A 25,386-nucleotide genomic window follows, 5' to 3' on the forward strand; every position below is an offset into this window, starting at 1 on the left:
TTTCCCTGCGCCTTCGGGCTGGGGAACGGGTCCTGTCTGTTGTTTGCGCTTATGCGCCGAATGACAGTTCAGAGTACCCACCCTTTTTGGAGTCCCTGGGCGGGGTGCTGGAGAGTGCTCCATCTGGTGACTCCATAGTCTTGCTGGGAGACTTCAGTGCTCATGTGGGTAATGACGGTGAGACCTGGAGGGGTGTGATTGGGAGGAACGGCCTGCCCGATCTGAACCCGAATGGTGTTTTGTTATTGGACTTCTGTGCAAACCACAGTTTGTCCATAACGAACACCATGTTCGAACATAAGGATGTCCATAAGTGCAGATGGCACCAGGACACCCTAGGTCGCAGGTCGATGATCGATTTTGTAATTGTATCATCAGATCTGCAGCCATATGTTCTGGACACTTGGGTGAAGAGAGGAGCTGAGCTGTCAGCTGATTACCACCTGGTGGTGAGTTGGATCAGGTGGCGGGGGAAGATGCTGGACAGACCTGGCGCACCTAAACGTATTGTGAGGGTGCGCTGGGAAAGCCTGGCAGAAGCCCCAGTCCGCGAGATCTTCAACTCCCACCTCCGGCAGAACTTCGACAGCATTCCGAAGGAGGCTGAGGACATTGAGTCTGAATGGACCATGTTCCGCACCTCCATTGTTGAGGCTGCTGCTCAGAGCTGTGGCTGCAAGGTGGTTGGTGCCTGTCATGGTGGTAACCCCTGAACCAGATGGTGGTCACCGGAGGTGAAGGGAGCCATCAACTGATCACCACCTGGTGGTGAGTTGGATCAGGTGGCGGGGAAGAAAGAGTCCTATCGGGCTTGGTTAGCCTGTGGGACAGCTGACAGGTATCGGCAGGCCAAGCGGAATGCAGCTCGGGCAGTGGCCGAAGCAAAAACTCGGGTGTGGGAGGAGTTTGGTGAGGCTATGGAAAAAGACTTTCGGACGGCATTGAAGCGATTCTGGCAAACCGTCAGGCGACTCAGGAGGGGAAAGCAGTGCTCCACGCACATGGTTTGCGGGTGGGGTGCTGCTGACTTCAACTGAGGCTATAGTTGGACGGTGGAAGGAATACTTTGATGACCTCCTGAATCCCACTGACACGCCTTCTGTAGTGGAAGGAGAGTCTGGGGACAAGGGAGATGACTTGACCATCACTGGGGGTGAAGTCACTGAGGCAGTTAAACAACTCCTTGGTGGCAAGGCCCCTGGAGTGGACGAGATTCGCCCTGAGTTCCTGAAGGCTCTGGATGTTGTAGGGCTGTCTTGGTTGACACGCCTCTGCAACATCGCGTGGAGATCTGGGGCAGTGCTATTGGATTGGCAGACCGGGGTGGTGGTCCCTATCTTTAAGAAGGGAGACCGGAGGGTGTGCTCCAACTTTCGGGGGATCACACTCCTCAGCCTCCCCGGTAAGGTCTATGCCAGGGTGCTGGAAAGGAGGGTCCGTCCATTAGTCGAACCTCGGATCCAGGGGGAACAATGCGGTTTTCGTCCTGGTCGCGGAACGCTGGACCAGCTCTTTATCCTCTCAAGGATATTCGAGTGTGCATGGGAATTTGCCCAACCAGTCTACATGTGCTTTGTGGACTTGGAGAAGGCATTCGACCATGTCCCTCGGGGTATCCTTTGGGAGGTCCTGCGGGAGTATGGGGTGTCTGGCCCGTTGTTGCGGGCCATTCAGTCTTTGTACAACCGCAGTGAGAGTTTGGTCCGTATAGCCGGTAATAAGTCAGATTCGTTTCCTGTGGGTGTTGGACTCTGTCAGGGCTGCCCTTTGTCACCGATTCTGTTCATAATTTTTATGGACAGAATTTCTAGGGGTAGCCAGGTGGCGGAAGTCTTCTTCCTTGGTGGCCTCAGAGTCTCATCTCTGCTTTTTGAAGATGATGCGGTCCTGTTGGCTTCATCAGGGGGTGGCCTCCAGCTCGCAGTGGAACGGTTTGCAGCCGAGTGTGAAGTGGCTGGCATGAGAATCAGCACCTCTAAATCTGAGGCCATGGTCCTCAGCCGGAAAAGGGTGGGTGGGAAAAGGGTGCCCTCTCCGGCTCAGGAATGAGTTCTTGCCCCAAGTGGAGGAGTTCAAGTATCTTGGGGTCTTGTTCACAAGTGACGGGAGAAGGGAGCGGGAGATCGACAGACAGATCGGGGCTGCTTCTGCAGTGATGCGGACGTTGCACCGGTCTGTCGTGGTGAAGAGGGAGCTTAGTGTAAAAGCGAAGCTCTCGATTTAGCGGTCGATCTACGTTCCTACCCTCACCTATGGTCACGAGCTTTGGGTAGTGACCAAAAGAATAAGATCGCGAATACAAGCGGCAGAAATGAGTTTCCTTCGAAGGGTGGCTGGCCTCTCCCTTAGAGATAAGGGGAGGAGTGCGGCCGCGAATATCCCACCGGGAGGAGGCCCCGTGGTAGACCCAGGACCTGCTGGAGAGATTATATCTCTCGGCTGGCCTGGGAACGCCTTGGGGTCCCTCCGGATGGGCTGGAGGAGGTGGCTGGGGAGAGGGAAGCCTGGGCTTCTCTGCTTAGGCTCCTGCCCCTGCGACCCGGCCCCGGATAAGCGGAAGAGATGGATGGATGGGTTCGGGATATGCCACTGAAACAGCACGATGGAGACGGATAATTTTCTCAGCAGCCTCTTTGTTTACTGCACCACACTTGTGTACTAGTGATGGGTTGGTCGCGAAAGATCCGGCTCTAAGAGCCGGCTCTTTGAACTGAACGACGGGAGCCGGCTCCTGATAGTGAGCCGTTTCTTTTTTCTTTTCGCTCGTTTCCTTTTTTTTTTTTTTTTTTTTTTTTTTTTTGTGGAAGCCACACACGATTGGTTAAGATGAATGGTAGCATATGATTGTCTACACTGAGCGGGAGGGGAGGGTCCGAGGACACACTGCACAGTGAGTAAACAAGCACCAGAGAGGGATGGGCTCCTGCAAAATGTGCTTGGAGACAGGAAAGAGCCAGAGAGGCTACACGCGGGAACGGTGAGAAAATGAGTGACGGAAAGCGTAGCAAAGACTGGACACATTTTAACCTTATACCTCCAAACATGTCGAACAAGACACAGCGTACTTCAAAAGTCCCGGCGTTCGCAGACTTCCGGTCACAAATACCGTAATACCACTACATGACTGTGAAGTGTAATTTCTGAGCATTTGAATTTTTTCGATAGCACGAATGGTTGCGGAGTTACGTCAAAAGCCAGCTGATCAAGTTCCTTTGACCAGCTGACTCTGCGGTGAGATGCTAGGTCTTAATCAGCTGTCCGCGGCTTGTAAGGTCAGGAAACCCGCGATTCAGCAGCGATCGCCTGGCATTAAAGGATTATTCTGATAGACAGAGTGTAGACTGCAAATTCAAAATTTAATATCAAGCAGGCTACACAAACAACCTACATAGGTATACTGTATACGAATTGTTCATCCCTCAGTGTAATTAGAAGAACAAAACAGGGCAGGTCATCAGGCAGGAGAAATAGGATCAACTCCTCAAAGGCCCTTGTTTTTTCTGATTTTCAATCTTTTGTTTTATAATTTGTATTTGGAGCACTCTATTATATGTTGAGTATATAAAGAAATGTTTGATATAGGCCTAATGTATGTTTTTACATTAGTAATTCATTTTACACTTTTTTTTTTTTTTAATTAAAATCTAAGGAGCCATTTGGGAGCTGAAAGAGCCGGCTCATCTTTGGGAGCCGAGCCTAAAGAGCCGGCTCTCTGAAAAGAGCCGGAATTCCCATCACTATTGTGTACAAGACAACTTCCCTGTTCCCACTTCCCGTGTGACTCACACGGAAAAACCACAGAGGTACATTCAACACAGTATTAAAACTTCACTGAAATGTGCATCAATAAACATCCTAACTGTCATGTCCTGGGCCGTTGGCCCAGCGTTTTGTGTTTATAGTTTATTTCCTGAGTTTGTCCTCCCAGTATGTTTGATGTCTGGTTCCCAGTGTTGTGACTCGTCTGCGTGTTCCTTGGTTTATCACTTCCTGTTTTATTTTGCCAGTGTGATTCCCCTGTGCTTTGTGTTTAGCTTTGCTTCCCCTGTGTAATTAGTTTCATTTGCCTCACCTGTTGTTCCCTGCTGTTTTCTCTTGCCCTGAGTACCCAGTGTGTATTTAAGCCCTCAGTTTCCATCTGTTCTTTGTCGCGTCGTTGACGTTATTGTGCCTGCGTGTTCCTGTGTTCCCCGTGCCTTCCTTTTGTCTCTCTTCCAAGGGTTTTGTATTTGGTTTTCCCCATCTAAATAAATACCTTCAAGTTATGCCATTCTCTGGAGTCCTTCGTGTTGGCCCTTCCTCGCCCGTTTCCTCCCCAGCCATGACAGAAAGACGCGACCATACTAAAGACCCCGCAAGCTCCGGCCGCTGCAACGGCACTCGTCTGGCGCTGGGAGGCCCAGCATTTCGGAACAGTCCCCCTCATCGTCGTTCACCTGTCACTCCGCTCGCTGGCCCCTCCCTTCCTCAGCAGTCACCGCAGCCACGGAGGACGAGATACCGGAGGAAGCGGAGAGACATTTCCCTGGAGCTGGCACCCGGAATGACTCCAGAGGAGTCATTTTTCCGATTCCTGGGCCACAGGGGTCCCTGGCCTCCCACCACTTCTGCGTCACCGCTGCCGGCTGCTGACGGAGGAAGACCAAGCTCCCGGCAGCATCGGAGAGAATCGCCGCGGGAGCAGAGCGGTATAACGCCGCGGAGACAGTCACCCCAGCCTCAGGTTCACGCCCAGCCCACCGCCTCCCCGGACCTCTCTTGGCTGCCAGATGACGTGGAGATTATTGATTCACCTCTGCTGGTGGAGATCCTGGATGCTGAGAATTGTGCTTCCCACTCCAACAGAACGCGAAGGAAGCAGCGCACCCGGCATCGTCGCACTCCTCCCCAGTCACTCTCGCCTCCATCAGCTGTAGTGCCAGCTCATTCTCCATCTCCCCAGGCAGCTGTTCCGCCAGCCTCTGTGAAGCCCTCTGCACCCGTTTCTGTTCCGCGGGTGGGGGCAGCCACGGACGGGCTGACCTCTGCACCCGTACCTGTTCCGCGGGTGGGGGCAGCCACGGACGGGCTGACCTCTGCACCCGTACCTGTTCCGTGGGTGGGGGCAGCCACGGACGGGCTGACCTCTGCACCCGTACCTGTTCCGCGGGTGGGGGCAGCCCCGGACGGGCTGACCTCTGCACCCGTTCTTGTTCCGCGGGTGGGGGCAGCTAGGTCCAAGCCTTCACTTCAGTTTTCTGCGTTAGCTGCAGCAGCAGGGTCTCAGTCAGCCTCTGTGGCTCTCCCTCGCCCTCAGTCAGCTGTAGCCCAAGCCTCAGCTCACTCCCAGCCTTCTCAGTCAGCTGTAGCTCAGTCCCAGTCCACGCAGCCAGATCTCCCTAGCTCTCGGTCTGTTTCCACGCAGCCAGATCTCCCTAGCTCTCGGTCTGTTTCCACGCAGCCAGATCTCCCTAGCTCTCGGTCTGTTTCCACGCAGCCAGATCTCCCTAGCTCTCGGTCTGTTTCCACGCAGCCAGATCTCCCTAGCTCTCGGTCTGTTTCCACGCAGCCAGATCTCCCTAGCTCTCAGTCAGCCTCCACGCAGTCAGCTCCAGGTCCAGTAGCTCTCCCTAGGTCTCTGTCAGCTCCAGGTCCAGTAGCTCTCCCTAGGTCTCTGTCAGCTCCAGCCCCGGTTTCCGTAACTCCCCTTCGCCCTCAGTCAGCCCCAGCTCCAGTCGCTTCCGCGTCACTCCAGTCTCAGTCAGCCCCAGTAGCTCTTCCTCGGTCCCCAGTGTCAGCTGTTTCAGTGCCCTCTCAGTCAGGTCCCTCAGCTCCTGTCTTAGTTTCTTCGGTTTTGGTCCCAGTTCCCTCAGCTCCTGCTCCCTCTGTAGCTCTGGTAACGTCAGCTTGCCCAGTGTTGGCTCTCTCTGGCCCGCAGCCTGCTCTCTCTGGCCCGCAGCCTGCTCTCTCTGGCCCGCAGTCTGCTCTCTGGCCCGCAGTCTGCTCTCTGGCCCGCAGTCTGCTCTCTCTGGCCCGCAGTCTGCTCTCTCTGGCCCGCAGTCTGCTCTCTCTGGCCCGCAGTCTGCTCTCTCTGGCCCGCAGTCTGCTCTCTCTGGCCCGCAGTCTGCTCTCTCTTGCCCGCAGTCTGCTCTCTCTTGCCCGCAGTCTGCTCTCTCTAGCTCGCAGTCTGCTTCCACGCAGTCTGCTTCCACGCAGCCGTCTTCTGACACACCCAAACTGTCCCCTGAGCAGCCCCTGCTGCCCAGGATGACGGCCACTCAGTCCGAGCACTCCGAGCCAGAGGGTCCCGCTCAGTCCGAGCCGGTGGGGGTCTCTGCTCAGTCCGAGCGCTCCGAGCCCGAGGGTCCCGCTCAGTCCGAGCCGGTGGGGGTCTCCGCTCCGTCCGAGCGCTCCGAGCCCGAGGGTCCCGCTCAGTCCGAGCCGGTGGGGGTCTCCGCTCCGTCCGAGCCTTCCACGCCAGAGGGTCTCGCTCAGCCCGAGTGCTCCGCGCCAGAGCCCGAGGGGCCCGCGCCAGAGCCCGAGGGTCCCACGCCAGAGCCCGAGGGTCCCACGCCAGAGCCCGAGGTCGCCGCCGCCGCTGGGAGCGCAGTCGGCCCCCACTGTCCTCTTCTCCTCGTCGCCGCCGCCGCCGCTGGGAGCACGGTCGGCCTCCAGTGTCTTCTCCTCGTCGCCGCTGCCGCTGGAGGTGCGGTCGGCCTCCCTCATCCAGACTCTGCTTTGTGGCCCCTTGGCCTCCTGATCTGTGTTTTCTGTTTTGGAACTTCCCCTGAACTGTGGACTGTTTTTCCCCTGCTGTTTTGTTTTGTTTTAGCCCCTGCTCTGTTCGTGGACTTTGACCCATGTGTTCGATTTTGGAGTTCCCCGGCCTTGTGCCGCCGCTTTTGTTTCATCCTGTTTTTGCTTCTCGTCCCCATGTTTTGTTCTTGTTTGGACTGTGTTGCCTCTGCTCTGCCTCATTTTGATGCCCCATGTTGGACTGTTTCCGGCCCTGTGCCATCGCCTTTTGTTCTGGTCCTGTGTTTTTTTTTCTTCCTGTACGGGTTTGAGTTGTTTTGTTCACGCCCTGTGATTTCTGTTTTGCTCCCTGTCTTTGTTTTTGTTTCAGGCCCTCCTTCGTGGTCCCCCGCCTCCTGCCCTGGTCTGGTTTTGTTTCTTGTTTTGGCCGTCGGGAGCCGGCCTTTGAGGGGGGGGTACTGTCATGTCCTGGGCCGTTGGCCCAGCGTTTTGTGTTTATAGTTTATTTCCTGAGTTTGTCCTCCCAGTATGTTTGATGTCTGGTTCCCAGTGTTGTGACTCGTCTGCGTGTTCCTTGGTTTATCACTTCCTGTTTTATTTTGCCAGTGTGATTCCCCTGTGCTTTGTGTTTAGCTTTGCTTCCCCTGTGTAATTAGTTTCATTTGTCTCACCTGTTGTTCCCTGCTGTTTTCTCTTGCCCTGATTACCCAGTGTGTATTTAAGCCCTCAGTTTCCATCTGTTCTTTGTCGCGTCGTTGACGTTATTGTGCCTGCGTGTTTCTGTGTTCCCCGTGTCTTCCTTTCGTCTCCCTTCCAAGGGTTTTGTATTTGGTTTTCCCCATCTAAATAAATACCTTCAAGTTATGCCATTCTCTGGAGTCCTTCGTGTTGGCCCTTCCTCGCCCGTTTCCTCCCTGGCCATGACACTAACGTACTTACAAAAACATGTAAACACTAAATATAAATGCAAATATGTATATGCTTAGCTTCTGTAACTGCATCTCTTTAAACTAACTGAAGTAAAAGTTTACCTCTAAACTTTACAATAATATTCACATTTAAATACTTTCCAAATGTCAGTCACTGAAATAACACTGAAGAAATAACATCATGGGGACCCAATGGTCTGCACATTGGTGCGGTAAAAAGGAAGAAAACAGTCGAGACCCAGAAAAAGTTTCTACCACTGAGAAAAGTCAGGAACAGTCAGCCCCCCTCCTCAGACAGCCAAATCTGCAGGGGGAGGAGAAAAGTCAGGAACATGCGGCCCCCCTTCTTGGACAGCCAAGTCTGCAGGGGGAAGAGAAAAGTCAGGAACAGTCAACCCCCCTCCTCAGACAGCCAAATCTGCAGGGGGAGGAGAAAAGTCAGGAACATGCGGCCCCCCTTCTTGGACAGCCAAGTCTGTGGGGGGAGGAGACTTCATGCAGACACGCAGAAGAAACCTCTGGAAAAAATGACTGCAGTGACAACAGCAGTGCACAAGTTAATGCCTTTAGGTGAGACCATTATTAATTTGTGATTGACAATAAAACAGTTCACTGTATATACTTAAATGAATATACAATCAATATTTGTAAGATAAAAGAAAATCCTTAGAGCTGTTTTTGCATTTTGCTAGTCCTTGCCTGTCTGCTTCAGTGACAATAGAAGAGGAAGGTGAGTTAATAATTATAATTTTATGATGAACTCTTATAATAAAATGCCCATAAATACACAGTTCTTTCTTCTGCTTCTAAAGTTCCAAACAATGTGACTCACAGTTAGTTTATCTTTTTATAGAAGCAAGCTGGGTGGACAGCAACAGGTTGGAGCTCATTCGAAGTATCACTTTGGTGATGCCCGTAGCAGATGAAATGAGACAGTGGGGTATGATCCATCCAGAGATGTACAACAGAATCCATGCTGCACAAACAAGCCAGGATAAAATGAGAGAGCTCTACAAGGCACTGACTACTACAAAAGTCAAATCTGCCTTCTACAGAATCCTCCAAGAAATTCAGCCACCGACATGTGAAAGTATGTGAGGTCTTTGTCTAAAGTATACATTTCTAGCTGCTCGGTAACCATGTATACAACCCTAATTCTGAAAATGTTGAAAACAGAATGCAATGATTTGCAAATCTCATAAACCCATATTTTATTCACAATAGAACATAGAAGACATTATGTTTTGTTTTATTTTTGGTTTTCCTTTTTACCTGCAGGAGAAGATGTCATCAAAGAGGCCATCAGAAAGAACAAAAAATATCTGAGGAAAAACTGTAAGTGGCAGTTGGAAGGCACTGAAAAATCTCGCAAAGATGAAAAATCATTGGACAAAATTTACACAGAGCTTCACATCATAAAAGGAGAGAGTGAACATGTCAATGAACAACATGAGATCTGGGAGATTGAAGATAAAGTGAGGAATCAAACTGCAGAGGGGACTAAGATCAACTGTAATGACATCTTTAAAAATGAGCGAGATGACAGAGAAGTGAAAACAATTAGGACTGTGATGACAAAGGGAATCGCTGGCATTGGAAAAACTGTCTCTGTGAAGAAGTTCATCCTTGACTGGGCAGATGGAAAAGCCAATCAGGACTTGGACTTTATCTTCATGTTTCCATTCAGGGAGCTAAATCTGGTCCAAGATGATCACATTAGCCTTGAGAACCTTGTGAAAACATTCCACCCAGTGCTTAAAAACATAGCAGTTGTGAAAGCATTTGCTGATCGTAAAGTTTTGTTCATTTTTGATGGTCTTGATGAAAGCCAACTTCAACTGAATTTCAAAATGTCCCAAATATTGACCGATGCTACAAAGGAATCCTCAGTGGACACTCTGGTGACGAACCTTATCAGGGAAAATCTTCTTCCCTCTGCATTTGTTTGGATAACTTCAAGACCAGGAGCAGTTCAACGCATCCCTCGTAAATTTATCTACCAGTGGACGGAGGTGAGAGGATTTAATGATCCACAAAAAATAGAATACTTCAGAAAGAGAGTTGAGGACGAAGCAGTTGCTGAAAGAATTATTGACCACATGACCATGTCACGGAGCCTGTACATTATGTGTCACATACCCATCTTCTGTTGGATTGCCGTACAAGTTTTTGAGTATTTGCTGCATAAAACGGGCAAAACAAAAGATGAAAATGTAAAGATACCCACAACTCTTACCGGAATGTACACACACTTTTTTCTCATTCAGATGACAATAGCCAGTGACAAATATGGCAACCAGGAAGAGCCTGATGCAGCAGAGATCTTTAAGTCAAATGAAGAGTTCATTTTAAAATTAGGCAGGATGGCTTTTGAACAACTGGAAAAAGGCAAGATCATATTCACTGCTGAAGATCTGGAAAAGTATGGCATAGACATCTACAAAGCTGGAGTTTGCTGTGGGTTGTGTACAGCAATATTCAAAGAAGAGAACGTGTTCTGCACAAAGAAACTTTACTGCTTTGTTCATCTGACAGTTCAGGAGTATTTTGCTGCTCTCTTTGTATATCACAGTTTTGCAAGTAAAAAAATAGATTCTGAAAACCTCAAGGACTTCTTGCTGAAAGGGTCTGATGAAGAGCTTAAGTCTATCTTGGAAATGGATCCAGTGGATCTTCCTTTGAATGAACTGATTGAAATTGCAATTGCTAATTCAACTCAGAGAACGACCGGAGAACTGGACATGTTCCTCAGGTTCCTTATTGGCTTGTCTCTACAATCAGCACAAGAACTGCTCCAAGGCCTGATTCAACAAAAAGAGGAACACACTGCAAATATTGAAGAAATTCGGACAAGTCTATTAGAAATAGATCTATTGGACTGCTCAGCTGAAAGATGTCTAAACCTTGTCCACTGCCTGACTGAGCTGAAAGACAGTTCCCTGCATGATTCAGTACGGCAGTATCTGAATTCTTTTCCTGAATCATCGCTCTCCCCTGTTCAGTGCTCAGCTCTGGCTGACTTGATTCTAATGTCAAACACACCTCTGGAAGAGTTCAATCTCAAGAAATACAGACCATCAACAAGAGGTATTTTGAGACTCCTTCCAGCTGTGAGAAACTGCAGAAAAGCAAGGTGAGTACATAGTGAAGCACATCTATTAGACAAACAACACTGACAATATACTGCAGGCCAGTCCCTTCAGTGTAATTTGTTATATTGTACTATAAGTCCTGAAGAGTCATGAATAGACTGCAGTCTGAAATATAATTTACAATTTGGATTTTTGTCCTAACAATCATATCAATCAGTCATATTCAGTCTCACATGTATCATGTGTCTATTTGCTGTTAGTCAGAATGCTCACTTGTGCCCAACTATAGATTGTGATAAAATACACAAGTGCAAGCTAGAGGTCTAGCTGACTGTGGCCTATTTAATGGCCATGGACAGGGGTTGCAACAGTCCTGTGGACAGTGCTGAGGATTATTTTGTTATGTTCAAGGATTCAGCTTTTTCTCTCTCATGTTTTATGTTGATCTTAACCCCTTGAACCCGGCACATAGGGGAGATGCAGACATGTGGGACCTCCTCAACAGAGGGTCCTGGTGCCTCCAAACCGATGAGACTTGTTTGCCCAATCTGCTACATATATCTTGTTGAACTGTGTGTGACCTGTGTAGGATAACTGGACTTTTACATAATAAAATATTATGCTGCATTTTGTATGAGTAAGGCCCGCCTCCTTCTCCTGGGAATTCCTCACTACACTGGTGCGTGCTCTGGCTGAAGTCCTTCTTGCAAGAATACATTTTCAAAAGACAACTCCTGTAGTAGACTTTTTTTTTTTTAATTAAATGCACTAAAAATTCCACAACAATGGGTGAGGTGGGGGAAGAGAGGTTCTGGGAGTTGTAAACCAGGGCTCTTCAACTCCAGGCCTCGAGAGCCCCTGTCCTGCAGGTTTTAGATGTGTCTCTGCTTCAACACACCTTTCTGGTCAAAAATGACTCCAAGATTTTTCACGGTGTTACTGCAGGCCAAAGTAATGCCATCCAGAGTAAGTATCTGGTTAGACACCATGTTTCTAAGATTTGTGGGGCTGAATACAAGAATTTCAGTTTTGTCTGAATTTAGAAGCAGGAAATTAGAGGTCATCCAGGCCTTTATGTCTTTAAAACATCCTGCAGTTTAACTAATTGATGTGTGTCATCTGGCTTCATCAATAGATAAATCTGAGTATCATTTGCATAACAATGAAAATTTATTCAATAATTTCTAATAATATTGCCTAAGGGAAGCATATATAATGTAAATAAAATTGGTCCTAGCACCTGTGGAAAACCCCATACTTAACCTTAGTGTGTGAAGAAGACTCCCCATTTACATGAACAAATTGGAGTCTATTAGATAAATATGATTCAAACCACTGCAAGGCAGTACCTTTAATACCTATAGCAAGCTCTAATCTCAGTAATAAAATGTTATGGTCAACAGTATGAAAAGCTGCACTGAGGTCCAACAGGACAAGAACAGGGATGAGTCCACTGTCAAAGGCTGTAAGAAGATCATTTGTAACCTTCACTAATGCTGTTTCTGTACTGTGATGAATTCTGAAACCTGACTGAAACTCTTCAAGAATCTTTGAGAGAAAAGGAAGGTTGGAGATTGGCCTATAATTAGCTAAGACAGCTGGGTCAAGTGATGGCTTTTTAAGTAGTGGTTTAATTACAGCCACCTTGAAGGCCTGTGGTACATAGCCAACTAATAAAGACAGCGTGATCATTTTTAGGGTTGAATCATCAATAATTGGAAAGACTTCTTTAAACAGTCTAGTAGGAATGGGATCTAATAAACATGTTGATGGTTTGCAGGAAGTAACTATTGAAGTTAACTCTGAAAGATCAACCGGAGCAAAAGAGTCTAAACAAATACCAGCAGTGCTGAAAGCAGCCGAACATGAAGATAAATTTTAGCATGTTGTTGTAAACTGGCTACTATATAATTAAAATTAATTAAAAAAATTAACTGAGTGTAAGTTTATAGTGCTCAATTAGGGAAATTGGAATCCCTTCAACCTTGAAAATCAATCAGAATAGTCTGCTATTAGGCTAGAAAATGATTTACATGCTTTGAAAATCTTATCTGATTAAAAACAATGATTTTTTTCTTTTGTTTTGATTTTTTGCAGAATCTCAGGCTTGGATCTTAGTGTTTGGGAATATAAAACTATCTCTTCAGCTCTCTGCATGCCACACTCTGTGCTGACTGAACTGCATCTTGTCAATAATACATTTCGTACCAAATTTCATCGTGTCCACAATACATTAGAAGGGTCAGAAATCTTGGCTGATGGACTAAAAAAATCTCTTTGTAAACTAGAGGCTTTGAGGTTAGTAAAACTATGATCTTATGCTATTTTATTTTGTTGTGATCTGTCATTTCTTTTTAGAATTTTGTGGAATTTCTTTGAGCAGTATATGTATGGACACTTTGTTAGGTGCATCTTTCTAGTACCAGGTTGAACCCCCTTCAGAACTGCTTTAATTCTTTGTGGCATAGATTTAACGGGGTGCTGGAAACATTCCTCAGAAATTTGACTGTTGCCTTCCTATCAGCTTGAAGCAGTCTGGCCATTCTCCTCTGACCTCTGGCATCGTTAAGGCATTTTCATCCAGAGACCTGCGCTCACTGAATATGTTCTCTTTTTCATGCTATTCTCTGTAAACCATAAAGATGGTTGTGTTAGAAAATCCCAGTAGAGCTGCGGTATCCGAAATACTCAGACCAGCCCATCTGGCACCAACAACAATGCCACATTCAAAGTGCAATGAAATGCATTGAGCTGCTTCCATGTGATTGGTTGATTAAATATTTGAAAAGGTATAACTGACAAAGTGGCCAATGAGTGTATGTGTTATTGACACTTTTCACATAAAACTTTCAAACAAAAACTGTCCTATGCCCTTGCAGTCTTTCTGGTCAAGGACTCTCAGACACACAGGCTGAAGATTTTGCATCAGCTATCAAATCAATAATCTCAAATCTAAGAGAACTGGAGCTGAGTGGCAACATACTGGAGGACTCAATATGTTCGGTGCTTTCTGTTGGATTAGGCTGCCCTAAACTGGAGAAGCTCAGGTCAGTTTTCAACTTTACTCTGCCTCAAATTTAATTTTGTCCTTGTCATGTGTCAGAAGTTATTCATTTGACCTACAAATATTCAACCACATAAAAAATAGCTATAGTGACAAATCAGCATTCTAGTTGTTTGATTACATCTTGAAAATTGTATTACAACTCTATTTTTTAATTACAAACAGTTTGCTAGCAAAAGAGAGGATACTTTTTAAAAAACATATAGAGTGGGTAAAATAAGTATTGAACATGTCACCAATTCTCTAAATATATTTCTAAAGGTGCTATTGATATGAAATTCTCACCAGATGTTGGTAACTCATTCATTCCACTCGTGCAAAGAAATCCAGCCATAGATGTCCATAAAGCAAGCGCAATAGTGTGCAATGACACAGGGAAAAAGTATTCAACATATAAATAAAGGATGGTGCAAAAAGACATGGAAAGCCATGACACCAACTGAAATCTGTCAGTAACTAGAAAGCAAGCCTGCCACTTAGTGCAAATATCAGCCGGTTCAGTTCCAACTGATGACCTATGAAAATGTGTCTCATTATCAAGGTGTCACACAAGAAACATTTCTGATGGATAAAACCAGTGAGCTCTCTCAAGACTGTCACAACCTTATTGTTGTGAAACACACTGATTGACCAGGTTCTCCTTGCAAGATTTCAGACAGAACACTCAATTCAATTTCAATTCAGTTTTATATAGCGCTTAATCACAACAAGCAGTCGCCTCAAAGCGCTTTATATTGTAAGACCCTACAATAATTACAGAGAAAATCCAGCACTCAAAATGACCCCCTATGAGCAAACACTTGGCGACAGTGAGAAGGAAAAACTCCTTTTTAACAGGAAGAAACCTCCAGCAGAACCAGGCTGCGACCAGTTGGGGTTGAGGGGAGAGACAAGAGACATGCTGTGGAAGAGAGCCAGAGATTAATAACTAATGATTAATTCCAGAGTGGTGTATAAACAGAGTAAAAGGGGTAAATGAAAAGAAACACTCGGTGAACAATAGGAACACCCCAGCAGCCTAGACCTATTGCAACATAACCAAGGAATGGTTCAGGGCCACTTGATCCAGCCCTAACTATAAGCTTTATAATAAAGGAAAGTTTTAAGTATTATCTTAAAAATAGAGAGGGTCTCTGTCTGCCAAATCCAAATTGGGAGCTGGTTCCACAGAAGAGGGGCCTGAAAGCTGAAGGCTCTGCCTCCCATTCTACTTAGTACTCTAGCTGCAGCATTTTGGATCAGCTGAACGCTTTTCAGGGAGGTTTTAGGACAGCCTGAAGCAGCTGAACATGAAGATAAATCTTTGACATGGTTATGAATAATTTTTTCTCTAATGTTTAAAATGTTATTTGGTGGACAAGACTAAGAGTCAGGCTTTCCTCCTCCTCGACCTGTGCCTGGCAGTTACTGTGACTCGGGGGTGTTGATTCATTTAGACTAACATATTCATCCTGCTTTAACAAGGTTTCTCTAAGGCAGAATAAATCAGTATGTTGATCAAATATTAAATTATTTACTAACAGGGACTTGGAAGAAAGAGACCTAATGTTTTATAATCCACATTTAACTGTTTTACTTTTTGGTGCAGTTGAGTTTGAATTTTTATGCTTAAATAGTTTTTTGGTGATTTTAGGTTTGTTTTTTGGGAGCAGGCACCATCTCTATGGAGATGGGGTTTTGGGGGGATGGCAGGAGGAGAGAAGCTGCAGAGAGGCATGTAAGCCTGCAACGCTTCTTCCTGGTCTCAACCCTGGGTAGTCAGGTTTCTGGAGGGTTAATTAATTTGTCCAGATTTCTAGAAATGAGAGCTGCTCCATCTATAGTAGGATGGATGCGGCCTCTCCTAACAAGGCCAGGTTTCCCCCAGAAACTTTTCCAATTATCTATAAAGTCCACATTGTTTTTGAAAAGAATTATCAGAAGATAATGAACAATCCAAGAGCCAAGGAGAGAGCCAACAGAAAGACCTGGAAACAGCAGCAATTATTTCAAAGAAAACAATAAGTAATGCAGTTACCCGCCATGTCCTGTATGCATGCTCGCCACGCAAGACTCAATTGCTGAAGAAAAAACATCAATCCATCCATCCATCCATCCATCCATCCATCCATCCATTCATCCATCCATTCTCTTCCGCTTATCCAGGGCCGGGTTGCGGGGGCAGGAGCCTAAGCAGAGAAGCCCAGGCTTCCCTCTCCCCAACCACCTCCTCCAGCCCATCCGGAGGGACCCCAAGGCGTTCCCAGGCCAGCCGAGAGATATAATCTCTCCAGCGTGTCCTGGGTCTACCACGGGGCCTCCTCCTGGTGGGACATGCCCGGAACACCTCACCCAAGAGGCGGCCAGGAGGCATCCTAATCAGATGCCCAAGCCACCTCAACTGGCTCCTTTCGATGTGGAGGAGCAGCGGCTGTACTCTGAGCCCCTCCCGGATGGCTGAACTCCTCACCTTATCTCTAAGGGAGAGGCCAGCCACCCTTCGAAGGAAACTCATTTCTGCCGCTTGTATTCGCAATCTTATTCTTTCGGTCACTACCCAAAGCTCATGACCATAGGTGAGGGTAGGAACGTAGATCGACCGCTAAATCGAGAGCTTCGCTTTTACAGTAAGCTCCCTCTTCACCACGACAGACCGGTGCAGCGTCCACATCACTGCAGAAGCAGCCCCGATCCGTCTGTTGATCTCCCGCTCCCTTCTCCCGTCACTCGTGAACAAGACCCCAAGATACTTGAACTCCTCCACTTGGGGCAAGAACTCATTCCTGAGCCGGAGAGGGCACTCCACCCTTTTCCGGCTGAGGACCATGGCCTCAGACTTAGAGGTGCTGATTCTCATGCCAGCCACTTCACACTCGGCTGCAAACCGTTCCACTGCGAGCTGGAGGCCACCCCCTGATGAAGCCAACAGGACCGCATCATCTTCAAAAAGCAGAGATGAGACTCTGAGGCCACCAAGGAAGAAGACTTCCACCACCTGGCTACGCCTAGAAATTCTGTCCATAAAAATTATGAACAGAATCGGTGACAAAGGGCAGCCCTGACAGAGTCCAACACCCACAGGAAACGAATCTGACTTATTACCGTCTATACGGACCAAACTCTCACTGCGATTGTACAAAGACTGAATGGCCCGCAACAACGGGCCAGACACCCCATACTCCCGCAGGACCTCCCAAAGGATACCCCGAGGGACATGGTCGAATGCCTTCTCCAAGTCCACAAAGCACATGTAGACTGGTTGGGCAAACTCCCACGCACACTCGAATACCCTTGAGAGGATAAAGAGCTGGTCCGGCGTTCCGCGACCAGGACGAAAACCGCATTGTTCCTCCTGGATCCGAGGTTCGACTAACGGACAGACCCTCCTTTCCAGCACCCTGGCATAGACCTTACCGGGGAGGCTGAGGAGTGTGATCCCCCGAAAGTTGGAGCACACCCTCCGGTCTCCCTTCTTAAAGATGGGGACCACCACCCCGGTCTGCCAATCCAATGGCACTGCCCCAGATCTCCACGCGATGTTGCAGAGGCGTGTCAACCAAGACAGCCCTACAACATCCAGAGCCTTCAGGAACTCAGGGCGAATCTCGTCCACTCCAGGGGCCTTGCCACCAAGGAGTTGTTTAACTGCCTTAGTGACTTCACCCCCAGTGATGGTCAAGTCATCTCCCTTGTCCCCAGACTCTCCTTCCACTACAGAAGGCGTGTCAGTGGGATTCAGGAGGTCCTCAAAGAATTCCTTCCACCGTCCGACTATAGCCTCAGTTGAAGTCAGCAGCACCCCACCCGCAAACCATGTGCGTGGAGCACTGCTTTCCCCTCCTGAGTCGCCTGACGGTTTGCCAGAATCGCTTCAATGCCGTCCGAAAGTCTTTCTCCATAGCCTCACCGAACTCCTCCCACACCCGAGTTTTTGCTTCGGCCACTGCCCGAGCTGCATTCCGCTTGGCCTGCCGATACCTGTCAGCTGCCTCTGGAGTCCCACAGGCTAACCAAGCCCGATAGGACTCTTTCTTCAGCTTGATGGCTCCCTTCACCTCCGGTGACCACCATCTGGTTGAGGGGTTACCACCACGACAGGCACCAACCACCTTGCAGCCACAGCTCTGAGCAGCAGCCTCAACAATGGAGGTGCGGAACATGGTCCATTCAGACTCAATGTCCTCAGCCTCCCTCGGAATGCTGTCGAAGTTCTGCTGGAGGTGGGAGTTGAAGATCTCGTGGACTGGGGCTTCTGCCAGGCTTTCCCAGCGCACCCTCACAATATGTTTAGGTGCGCCAGGTCTGTCCAGCATCTTCCCCCGCCACCTGATCCAACTCACCACCAGGTGGTGATCAGTTGACAGCTCAGCTCCTCTCTTCACCTGAGTGTCCAGAACATACGGCCACAGATCTGATGATACAATTACACAATCGATCATCGACCTGCGACCTAGGGTGTCCTGGTGCCATGTGCACTTATGGACATCCTTATGTTCGAACATGGTGTTCGTTATGGACAAACTGTGGTTTGCACAGAAGTCCAATAACAAAACACAATTCGGGTTCAGATCGGGCAGGCCGTTCCTCCCAATCACGCCCCTCCAGGTCTCACCGTCATTGCCCACATGAGCATTGAAGTCTCCCAGCAAGACTATGGAGTCACCAGATGGAGCACTCTCCAGCACCCCGCCCAGGGACTCCAAAAAGGGTGGGTACGCTGAACTGTCATTCGGCGCATAATCACAAACAACAGTCAGGACCCGTTCCCCAGCCCGAAGGCGCAGGGACACTACCCTCTCGTCCACCAGTGAAAACTCTGACGTACAGGCAGCAAGCCGGGGGGGATACAAGAATACCCACCCCAGCTCGCTGCCTCTCACCGAGGGCAACTCCAGACTGGAACAGAGTCCAGCCCTTCTCCAGGAGACTGGTTCCAGAGCCCAGGCCATGCGCTGAGGTGAGCCCAACTATAACTAGCTGGTATCTCTCAACCTCACACACTAGCTCAGGCTCCTTCCCCACCAGAGAGTCTCGATAGCCGGGGATCGGTCCGCCAGGGCCTCCGCCCTGGGCCACCGCCCAACACACACTGCACCCGACCCCTACGACGCCTCCTGCGGGTGGTGGGCCTACAGGAGGGCGGGCCCATGTAACCTCTTCGGGCTGCGTCCGGCCAAGCACCACGGGCTAATGCCCGGCCACCAGACGCTCTCCCTCGAGCTCCCTCCCCAGGCCTGGCTCCAGGGTGGGGCCCTGGTAACCCTATCCCAGGCAGGGTAAACTGTTGCCTTGCTGTTGCGAACATAGGGGTCTTCTGAACCGCTCTTTGTCTGGACCCTCACCCAGGACCAGTTTGCCATGGGAGACCCTACCAGGCGGACAAGCCCCCGAACAACATAGCTCCTGGGATCACTGGGACACACAAACCCCTCCACCACGATAAGGTGGCGATTCACGGAGGAGAAAAAAACCAAAACAAAAAAAACCCCATCTTGTTAAACATGTTGTTGTTAAACAAGCCTGTGAAGTAATATAGTATATATTATATAAAATATAGTCTGGTCAGATGAGACCAAAATTGAACTCTTTGGATGCCATAATACACACCATATTTGGAGGTCAAAGGGCACTGCATATCACCCCTAAAACACCATACCAACAGTGACATTTGGAGGTGGGAACATCATGGCGTGGGGCTGTTTTTCAGCACACAATACTGGCACGCTTCATGTGATTGAAGAAAGGATCAATGAAAAAATGTACTGAGATATTCTCGATAAACATCTTCTGCCATCTACCAGGAAGATGATGAAGATGAAATGAGGGTGGACATTTCAGCAAGAGTATTGATATCAAACACACAGCCAAGGAAACTGTCAGTTGGTTTCAGAGAGAGAAAATAAAGCTGCTAGAATGGCCAAGCATTGCACAGTAGCCCATCACCTGACCTGAATCCAACTGAAAATCTCAGAATTCATAGAAGGAGCCCACAAACCTTCAGGATTTGAAGAGTGTTTTACTTTAATTTATTTAAAAAGGGACCATGTACATTATTAACATAAATGTTACCATTTGATTTATTGTACCAGAGTTAGCTTATAGCTAATTTGCATCTGCAGTCCCTTGGCAGGTTACATACAAAGAATGTCAACAAAAGAATATCCCAAAAAACAAACAAAAACAATTAAACGTATGAGCTTTAGGAAAGCTCATACCTTTAATTTTACTTATACTAAGAGTGAGATGAGACTGATCAAGCTACTCCATGAATCTTTCAATTGCTTTGTTGTTTGCATGGAAGAAAGCAATGCTGTGTGAGCCCTCATACACCTCCTGTATGAGAAGCAAGCGACTGGCTTCTCATACAGGAGGTGTCTTGAAGCTGTTATCACCAGCAAAGGCTTTTTCATGAAGCATTAACCCTCCTGTTGTTCTGGAGTCATTTTGAACCGAAATCAAATCTTTTGGGGCAGCACAGTGGTGTGGTGGTTAGCACTGCACCGCACAGCTAGAAGGTCTGGATTTGAAACCACCTTGGCCCGGGCCTTTCTGTGTGGAGTTTGCATGTTCTCCCTGTGTCTGCATGGGTTTCCTCTGGGTACTCTGGTTTCCTCCCACAATCCAAAGACATGCCATTACTGGGGTTAGGTTAATTGGTGATTCTAAACTGCCCATAGGTGTGAGTGGGAATGGTTGTCTGCCTCTGTGTTAGCCCTGTGACAGGCTGGCGCCCTGTCCAGGGTGTACCCTGCCACTTGCCCTATGACAGCTGGGATAGGATCCAGCCCCCCCCCCCCCCCCCCCATGATCTGAAAATAATAAGGGTCGTTTGATACTATGCTCTTCATGATTATAATTCATTTCAAGTAATTTGATCGAATTATGGGTTATTATTGAATTTAATAACATCTGTTTTCCTATGGGGTCAAAAATGACCGCAGAGGACAACAGGGGTTAAATAAATTTCAGTAAGTGTGTTAAATACTTTTTCCCTGTATCATTTCTCATCATTACACATAATTTATGGACATCTATGGTTTGATTACTTTGCATGTGTGGATTTGATGGGTTATTACTGAAATCTAGTGAGAATTTCATGTCAATAGCACCTTTAATGTTGACTTAGAAAATTGGGGATGTGTTCAATACTTGTTTTACCCGCTGCATCACCTCTCTCTCTGTCTCTGTGCACACACACGTACATATATATATATATACATATATACATTATATATATATATACATATATAATATATATATATATATATATATATATACTAAATACTAAATCTAATTCTATGTTGTGTTCTGTACAGGCTGAACCGAAATCCTAAGCCTGCAGAAATCTGCCAACTGTTAGTTGCAGCATTCACATCCAACACTTGTTACCTGAGAGAACTGGAACTAAGCTACATCAATTTTAAAGACTCAGAAATGAAGATCCTCTCAGCTGGACTGATGAACATTAACTGCAGACTGAAGGCATTGAGGTAAAATGCTTCATTAAAAAAAAGGAGTACCTAATAGATATTTTGAAAATTTTACAGGGCACAGAAAACTTCCCTCCTCAATGTCGTTAATCACCTTCTTTTAGAAGTCGACAGAAAGAATGTGAGTTTGTATGGGTGTCTGTCTCTGTGTTAGCCCTGTGACAGGCTGGCGACCTGTCCAGGGTGGACCCTGCCACTTGCCCTTTGACAGCTGGGATAGGCTCCAGCCCCCCTGCGACCCTGAAAAGGATAAACAGAAGAAGATCGATGGATGGATAGCTCTAAGTGCACCTTTTGAAATAGACTATCATGGTATTTTAAATGGCTATATTGAAACATGTATTGCCAACAAGGACATTACACATAGATGGTTCTAGTTTTACAATTTAGGAAGAACCTATTTAGTCATCATAGGCAATTGAAAAAAAGGAATTTTCATTCTTGTCTTTAGATGCTATGAATTGTTTAGTGCTTAACAAATCTATTAGACCACCTTTTATAAAACAAGAAAACACATATTTTAGAAATTTTGCATAAACGTGTTTAAAATTAAAAAAATACTGAATAAACTGAACTAAATTCGTGTTTTTATAACCAAATTTGAGCTGGCACGCTGGAATTTCCTAGTCCGAAATTGATCGAGCATAATATTCAACTACTAAAACTATTTTTTTTTGTTCAGGAACGCAAGTAATAATTGTAATTTGGCATCTTAGTCAAAAATAAATAATGCTCTTTACTTTTTTTCTGCTTTTCTGTAAAACAGTAAAATAATAATAAATGGATAACAAATAATAATTAACCATTACATTATTATGTATTTGATTTCAATTGGTAATTAAAAAATAATAACCGATGCTGTCAATTTAGGCCAGCTGTGGCATGAACCTTACTGGGTGGTGTTCTAATAAATTTGGTAAGCACTGTAAATGAATAGAAATGAGAATTATTCTAACAGTCATTGTTTTTAATATAATTCAAATATTTTTTTAATTATTATATTCCAATATTTTTCATTCAGTCTCAGTCACAACAAACTCACAGAGAAAAGCTGTGAGATTCTGGCCTCAGCAGTCAGCTCCAGAGCTTCCCACCTGAAAGAGTTGGACCTGAGCTATAATGACCTACAGGACTCAGGGGTGAGGGCACTGTGTAATGCACTGAGGAGCCCACACTGTGGTTTAAAAGCACTCAGGTCAGTATAAGAAATAGCCAGGTCACAGTTCACAGTCAAGCTTTTTCAAACCTTTAAAAAGAGACATTGATGAGAACTGTGGTACCGTTGAATTGCATTGCAGTAAATTTTGCAATCTAATCATTTGATATCACTTAGAATAAAACGTGCCAGTTTGGGAGGCACGTAGTGCTGTGCAAAGGAAGACTGAAAAAAGCTGTCAAATCAGGCTTAGAAAATCTGAACATCTCCCACATGTTGTTTGATTTGTGTAGGCTGTCATTTTGTAAAGTGACAGGAGATGGAGGCTCCTCTTTGGCCTTGGCTCTAGACTCTGACCACTGCAGCCTCAAAGATCTGGACCTCAGCTTTAATAACCTCACTGATGAAGCAGTCAAGCTGCTGACTGAAAAACAGAGGGATTCCCACTGCAGTCTGGAAAATCTCAAGTATGGAATAAATACTGTCTAACAAAGACAGTTTTACACTTGATAATATTCTAATATTGATTTCCAGTTCATTGCTTTTGTTCATATTTCCCATCAGTGTGGACCAAAATGAAGAATGTTGGGTCGACCTGAAACTACTGAGACAGTGTAAGAAAAGCTTTTCTTACTCATCTTGTATATCTCTGATGTGATTTTCATACATGCCACTGTATATTTGCAAGAGAGTATAAGTCCTGACATGTCTTTCAAATCAGGATAAACATACACAAACAGATATTTTCTACATTAGGACAAGTGTAAAACCCCAGGCAGACCATGGCCACTTATCAAAGATAAGCCTACTTTAAAATCATAAACACATTGCAACTATTTTCTGTGGCCGAAGTACAGTGTTCTTTATAAACAAGTTATAATCCAGCTTTTAAGGAAACAACTGGTCACTCACAATATAGACAATCATATACAGTTTACATTCCCCAAGAAACTGAATTACAGCATTTAATGTTAAGTCACAAATGTGAAGGAACTATAGAAAGCAATTGTTTTTCATACACAATTTGAACAGCATGTCTGGATTATTTGCAGTTATTGTTTGACATCCTTGAATACTAAGTAAACCGGCCTTGTTTTAAGCGTCATGACAAAATTATCAGAGATCAAGAACACTAACACAATAACACTTTTTCCTGCTATCCTGATTGCAGATGCCTGTGACCTCACACTTGACCCCAACACAGCTGGTGTCAATATGATTTTAACCAAGGAGAACAAAATGGCAGAATTTGTTTCAGAGGAGCAACCATATCCTGATCATCCAGACAGATTTGAGACTCTTCAGGTTCTGTGTGAAGAAGGTCTGACAGGTCGCCATTACTGGGAAGCTGAATGTTTCGGGGCTGATGTTGGTGTGGCGTATAAAAGTATAGACAGGAGGGGAGACGCTCCCTCTGAGTTTTCTTTGGGAAACAATGAAAAGTCTTGGTGCTGGAAGAATAATGGTTGTTTTTATCATAATAATTCCTGTGTAAACTTTGCAGACTGTAAAATGTGGTCTAGTTGTATCATCGGAGTGTATCTGGACTGGCCAGCAGGCATTTTGTCCTTTTTTGAAGTCTTTCGTGATACCGTTACCCACCTGTACACTGTGCACACAACTTTCACTGAACCACTCCATCCTGGTTTCGGTGTGGAGCCAAGTGGATCAGTTTACCTCCGTAAAATAAAGTAGAAATCTTGGATGAAAGGAAAATAAAATTATTTGAAGCACCAACGAGTTCAAGTATACAAAGAATAAAATAAATGATTAGGATAAAGAAAAGCTGTAAACCATACTATACAACAAATTTATCAACAGAGCAGCAACAAGCGTGTCAAACAACATACATGCTGCACACACTTGTATTGTCTTTTCAGGAAACAAATATCTAAGTGACCTGGACTTTAAAACAATGCCAAATAGTCCAGAGTACCATGCATCACACTACAGTGAACTAAAGCCTTTTTCAGACATATAATAAATACATTGGCTGGCTTTATCAGCCTATTATAGTAATGTGATCCTGTCTTTGATGTTTAAAAAAAAAAAAAATTGTCTTATCCAAACATACCAAGAACAACAATGAGTGTGAGCCACAGCATGTATGTGAAATTTTAGCCATACAAATAAAAAAGACTTTTTGCATTTGTAGCAATGTATATTGTCAGCATCAGCATTAATAAACAATACTTTTTGATATTTAGTTCTCTCTACAACACCACAAACAATATCTGGGTGTGTGTGTTGCGTGCTTTAGTAGCTGCTCTTGCTCCTGGGTGTCATGGTCCCTGGGTTTTGGACCCAGGCTTTTTTTTTGAGTTTATGATTCCTTTTGGTTTATTTTTGAGTCCTGTTCTTTGTTTTTTAGTATTATTTATATTTTTGTGTTATTTACGTTACCTCCCCAGTGTTACCTCCCACTCCTTATATATTTAGCTCATTATTCATTTCTTATTTTCTGATGCTTTGTATAAGTAGTTTGTGGTTTACTTCCTAGCCTTATTATTTAAGTTTTCAGGGTTTCCTCATCTCTGTCTATTTTGTCAGACTTGTTAAGTATCTGCTTTCTTTAGTTACTTTCTGTGTTTACTTTGTAAGGTCCTGTTTTCCTTTATGTTGTGTGTGTTTTATTTCCTGTTCCCATCTTCCCTGGTTTCCTCATTGTTTTCAGCTGTGCTTAGTTCCTCTCTGGTTTCTGGTGTAGTTGTGTGTCCTTGTAGTAGAGTATTCTCTTTATTGGTATTCCTCATATTTTTTGATTCTGGATTACAAGTGCCCCATGGATACTTGTTCTAAATGAGTTTAAAATTTTTTGGATTTCCTGTTTTTTGCTCTCTGTTAGGTTTTGTAGTTCCTAGACTCATCAGCAATTAAAAAGCTTGTTTATGTTTCACTCCTGTCTCCTGTGTCCTGCATTTGAGTCTGCAAGTTAATCCAC

At 45.9% G+C, this 25,386-nt stretch overlaps 1 protein-coding gene across 1 annotated transcript; it reads left to right on the plus strand.

Moving 5' to 3' along the window:
• Window positions 1-7,845: 7,845 nt before the first annotated feature.
• Window positions 7,846-24,212, plus strand: LOC115784304 (NLR family CARD domain-containing protein 3-like). The gene is made up of 11 exons (XM_030735474.1): window positions 7,846-8,234; window positions 8,357-8,394; window positions 8,518-8,754; window positions 8,943-10,797; window positions 12,854-13,054; window positions 13,636-13,803; window positions 21,116-21,289; window positions 22,311-22,484; window positions 22,739-22,912; window positions 23,010-23,059; window positions 23,617-24,212. The coding sequence occupies exons 1-11, from the start codon at window positions 7,846-7,848 to the stop codon at window positions 24,138-24,140; spliced, it is 3,984 nt and encodes a 1,327-aa protein (XP_030591334.1). The 3' UTR covers window positions 24,141-24,212.
• Window positions 24,213-25,386: the final 1,174 nt, after the last annotated feature.

The sequence above is a fragment of the Archocentrus centrarchus genome, chromosome 8 (assembly GCF_007364275.1).
Source record: "Archocentrus centrarchus isolate MPI-CPG fArcCen1 chromosome 8, fArcCen1, whole genome shotgun sequence".
In the NCBI taxonomy this organism is placed as follows: Eukaryota; Metazoa; Chordata; class Actinopteri; order Cichliformes; family Cichlidae; genus Archocentrus; species Archocentrus centrarchus.